This window comes from Halyomorpha halys, unplaced genomic scaffold (genome assembly GCF_000696795.3).
Source record: "Halyomorpha halys isolate HHAL.00 unplaced genomic scaffold, Hhal_1.1 Scaffold465.1, whole genome shotgun sequence".
Classification (NCBI taxonomy): Eukaryota; Metazoa; Arthropoda; class Insecta; order Hemiptera; family Pentatomidae; genus Halyomorpha; species Halyomorpha halys.
Window position 1 is genome coordinate 532,016 of NW_027106118.1, and position 5,591 is coordinate 537,606.

A 5,591-nucleotide genomic window follows, 5' to 3' on the forward strand; every position below is an offset into this window, starting at 1 on the left:
AGATGTCCCTGAGGATGGCTGGAAGGGCCGAAACGTAGGACAAATAAATAAGTAGTGTTGAGACTGTTTTTGGATATTAAATTAATTTATTGATAAATATTACCTGGTCTCGAAAAATTTTTGAAATAATATAATTAAAGTTAAAATTTATTATTATTTTCCAACGTTTCAGCCCATTGGCCATCATCAGGGAGACAACATCAATTATTGACTTAATTAAAAAAACGTCTCTCACTTATGGGCCAATTTCCCATGTCATATACAATAAAACATACAATCTCAATACTGCAACAACTTTTTTTTTTTACTTACTTAACACAATAACAATATTAATTTAAGTTAATACGTCGCCTTGACAATGGACTAAGGGCCGAAGCGTTAGAGAATTATAATAAACTTTGTTGACAGTAAATATTTCTGTATTCCTATTATTTTTAGAAAGAGTTTTTTTTTCCGTCACTTACTTTCTTGCTTAATTGTTTAGAAATGGTTTCACCTTAAAACCTCGTTTATCCGAAATAATGCGACTAGGACAATTCTTAATAAGAGATTAAACGATCAATTAGTAAAAGATTCTTAATATTAATGAATTTATTAATGAAATGAGCCCAGATGATGGCAGACTTGCGGAACACGACTTACCGTAAAATACATTTTAACTGAATGCCAAGCATACTACTCCCTCAAATCATTGGATGAATTACCAGAAGATGTCCTTTCAATTTTGCAGGATAACAAACAGACTGTAAATAAACTTTTTGATATTCTGAATCACTCAATACTTTACTATAATATTTTACCACAAGTACCCATCAGTGGGATTTAAAATAAAAAAATTTCCTTTGTTTTGTTTTTTATGTACATATCCAGTTATATATACTAACTGACTGATATGGTAAGAATAAGGAAAAGTAAAGCCTATAGTGCATGTGTATATCGAGTGTCAGGTAGGCTTAAAAGAGAGAGAGACTGGAAGTTCTACCTTGGAGATGGATAAGCTCCCAGGAGTTGAGTGTTCGATCTCAGGCAGGGATTGAGGTGTACTGAAAAAGTGAAAAAGGCAGATAAGGCTCAGTTCCTCCAAATAAAAATACACCTGGTACTATTGACAACTCTTTTATTTTCTCATATCGATATATGAAACTTTTATAGTGGATGTATTCCGATCTTACAAAATATTATATCCGAGATTTTGAGGGAAATATAGATCTTGAGGTCCCTTAAGTCGAAATAAACAAGTCTCGAGAAAATGATATGTGTGTCGGTGTGTGACAACATGACCAACCCTCCTCCACTTCAGTTGTGGTTCTTTTGTTGAGTTTAATTCTATTTTGTACTTTTCTGTTGCGCTTACTTTTTTGCTTGTTCGGTCTTTTTTTTTTTATATATCTATCATACTTCTTGAAAATTGCATTTGTGTCCTCGCAAATTTTTCCTAAGTATTTTCTGTTACTGACCATGTTTGTGATCGATATACAATTACCGGGTAAATACATGTTTCCAATGCCTTTGCCTTTAGTCCTAGAGGTAGTTGACTTTTCAAAATGTTTTCAAACACCAGTATTTTCTCCATCCTATGTTAACCTTTCTATTTATCTCAATTTTTCTGTCTTAAAAAAAAAAAAAAAAGTATAACATTACTGCTGTTCCTTTATCGTGTTTAATAAACGTCAACTGTGTATTCAGAGAATCGATTTTGTTAATATAATAAGAATCGATAGTTTTAGTCTTATTTCCTTTTTAAAATAAATCGTCCATTGGTGTAAAATTTATTTTAATTTTATTTTTAACGTTAAGATGCAATTTTCTAGCTGAATAAATTATTATAGGTAAAAAGCTCTGAGAGAAGCATATGCCGCAACCAATGAAGCTCAAGAGCAATCAGCAATCCTTAGCCATACCGACCACTTAAAGTGAAGTCCAATTACTGCAGAGCTTTCAGGCTATGCCAAGGAAAACTGAATGAAGATGAAAGCCCTATCTAAAACGGTGTACTATTTCCGCAATTTACTTCGTTCGTCAACACAGTTACTTAGTTACCATTGGATTATGTTAAAATCATGGTTTCCTCAAAGGCGATACAACTTGAATCATATTCACAAATTGGATGCAAGGACATGTGCTCATTTAAAAGAATCTTATTTGATCTAAGAAAGATCCTTTGATCATAAGGTAGAAAATTATGCGGAAACGTTTTATCCTGAGCCAGATTATAAAACTCCATATTTTAGCCGTTTTTAATTACATATCTTTCATTATTACCTTCACAAACAAATCCAAAATATTTGAATCCAAAATAAAAAATATCTCCCTTATCTCCATATTATATTTTTCAGCTCTTTAATTTAGTCAGTTGTGTGAAAGTTTCCATATACCCACCTCTGACTGTATTTTAAACAATGAATATTATTCCCCATTTATCTTTAGTTATAATAATACTAATTCCTATTTATTTTCAAAACCTTAAGAATAAATTATATCAACGCGAGACTTGTTTACAGGGGCTTTTTTTTTTTTAGTATGATGTCTTATTTTCAATATTGATGTTTATTTACTCATGTGTTCCACCATTTCACGTTACCCTAGGCTTAAAATAATTTTTTTTTCTTTAATAATTCTTGGGTCTATTCTGAATATATATACACTAGCATACATAATAGGGGGGTTATAGAAATTGGAAGGGTCCAAAAATATATTTATCTTATTACTAGTAAAATCGAGTTTGTGAACAATTTTAAAGCGAAACTAATTTTCAGAGAAACAAAACTCAAATTTATTCTGTATTAACTTTTTATTTAATTAAAACTTATATTAACTTTATATTTAATTTTTTAAATCTTAACTAGCATCGTAAAAATGATAGGACTATTCGTCATTTATCACAGAGATTTTATTTAGCGGTATAGCAATAGATCTTGAATTTCTTATTTTATTTTATTTCACTGTATAACTCAGTTTTTCCTGATTGGCTGTATCCCAAACCCAGATTATTCGTAATGTTTTGTTATATATTTTTGGCCACTAATTTCTTGATAGTAGCATACAGTTTTATTGTATGTTTTATGGTGTGAAGAGGACATTCTTGGGCAATATGTGAAATCACCCAAGGTCTTTGTTTGTATTTTTTACATGTGTAGTTTTTTAAAATCGATTTTTCAAAATTGCGGAAATAGCTGAATCCTATCATGCTTTGTTATGCTAGAGAGATGTTATATAACTAACTTTAAAGCTTATTGCGCGTTTCTTTCATTTAATATGTAACACAACAGCCTTAAAATAAAGAAATTATTTAATAACTATTTCATTATTTTGTTCGTGACTGGTAGTATTATTATTAATAACTAAGGTTATTTAAAAAGTCTCATCACTACTTTATTAGTCATATCACATGTCCAACGTTTCGGCCAATCCGGCCATCATCAAGGACAATCCTAATTTTAGTTTCACATCCTCAACATTAATTTGCAAAACCTTTCCGACTACTATGCCCCAATCAAATGAATACAGTCAAAATAAACCTATATTTGTCCCTATAACATTTAATAATAAAATATATTATTTGCAAACACTGTACTTTACTATCGTTAACTTATCACTAGTGATAACCGCTAGGTTTTCTCTCAATTAAGGGTGCCCACTCTATAGAGGCTGGGTGTTCCCCGGGAGGGCTTCCGAACCTAAAGGGATGACTCACGGCTACAGTTACAGAATAAATAATTATCTGGCATAGTATATCACTCACTGAGATACCCAGCTCCCTGAATAAAAAAATATTAATATATCTGCCTAGCATTTTATTGTATAATATAATGGTAATAAATTGGAAACATTCAACATGCATTCTCTGCTGCGAAAGGTTGTTACATGTTATACTTATTCTCTTTGTCAACAAATAAATACCTATCTCAATTATTTATAACTACATATTGTATAACATCTTTATTGAAGGTACCTAAATGATAATATTGCTTTTTAATAATTGTTTCAGAGACTCGAATGGTTGCTTTCTCATCAATGGGTGATGCTTCTTACTCCGATTATGCTGATAAAGATAACATCACATCTACCGTACCTTCAAGAGTTTTATGTCCAAATGGTAGGTATTTAGTTGTATTTTGATTATTTCCTGCCCTTCCCTATTTATTTTTTTGTGTAAAAGAGTTTTTTAAAAACCTGAATTAAGTATATCACTTTGGTGCAGTGTTGTATCTAGAAGGAGTTATTAATCGACTGCAACGCAAGTGATACAGGCAGTATAGCAGAATATAGATGTGTATTCTATTGATCTGTTTTATTTTATTTATGTTAATTATTACCTTTAAATTTCATATTAAATTGGCGACTGAAATATCGAATTTGGAAAGATGGATTTTTCAAATACGGGATTAGTATACACGGGTATGATCTGCCCGATGTAGAAAACCAGTGAGTAAGATGGAAAACAGGTTTCGGTATCTTTTTCGATGTCAGAAAAATAACAGATTCTGTAATAATAAAAACATATTTTAGCTCTCCACCTAAAAAGGTGACACTACAAAATATCCAATGCTACTTTATTGAAGTTTAAATTGAATTCGTTATCGCACGAACTCTTCTTATTTTTGCTTACCTATATTCTAAACTTATGAGAAGGGAAAGCATTGTGATCGTGAAAAATTTCGATTTCCATTTTTCGAAGGAAATACACGTTTTGAGGTCCCCTGTCTCCAAAATACTGAGATAAAAAAAAATGGTGTGTTGTGTGTGTATGTAGTCAGCGTAGCTCAAAAAACGAAAAGTCGTACGAAACTGAAATTACATATTTAAGGTGGTTATATTCCTGGGACATGGGCGTAGGCAGAGGGGAGCAGAACCTTTTGGGACTTCAGAAAAAAAAAATAAAGAAAATAGTGAACTCATTTGATAGATGATTTCTTTCTGTAAATATGATGTAATTACTAAGGTAACATTGTTGAGTTGACATCTTCACTGATCACAAGGTCACAGGTGGTCAAGGTGTTTCTTGGGACAAGACGTCGATTCTTCGGTAAAAATTTGAATGAGCGCAATTATTCATCATATACTTATCTCTAAAAATAATGGAGGAAAAGAATAAAAAAGAACCTTTTTTGGATTCCATTCTTCCTATTATAACTTACAGTTGGCCATTTTAATAATCTCAGAATATTTGTTGCAAATAAATTGAAGAAGGCAACCATTGCAGAAGAGATGGTTAATATCTTATTAGTTAATAGCTCTTAGGAATAGTACGGGCCGTTGACCACTTTAGGCCTTATGTGTTCGGAAGAAAGTTTAAAGTAAACGCTGACTATAGGCCCCTGTAATGGGTGGGAAGGTTTAAGGAGTCTTCGGCCAGGATTTATTGGAACTGTACTGTTCCAATAAATCCTGGCCGAAGAGGCAGAAAATGCTATTGTGCTATTGTCACGATGGATGTAAGGAATGCCTTTAACACAGCAAGATGGAGCTGCATCCTGGATGCCCTACTGGTAATGAACGTCCCTGAATACCTCAGGAGTATCATTCATGACTACTTCAAGGATAGGACCTTGATATGTTCGACAGAGGACGGCTCGAGAAGGTTTAAGGTG

The 5,591-nt window shown here is 32.2% G+C and overlaps 1 protein-coding gene across 1 annotated transcript in view; it reads left to right on the forward strand.

Moving 5' to 3' along the window:
* LOC106683099 (vasopressin V2 receptor) overlaps positions 1-5,591 on the forward strand; it is a 239,313-nt gene that overhangs the window by 215,670 nt on the left and 18,052 nt on the right. The window contains exon 2 of the mRNA XM_024360925.2: positions 3,989-4,096. Within this exon, the coding sequence (XP_024216693.1) occupies positions 3,989-4,096 (108 nt within the window). The remainder of the gene's footprint in view (positions 1-3,988; positions 4,097-5,591) is intronic.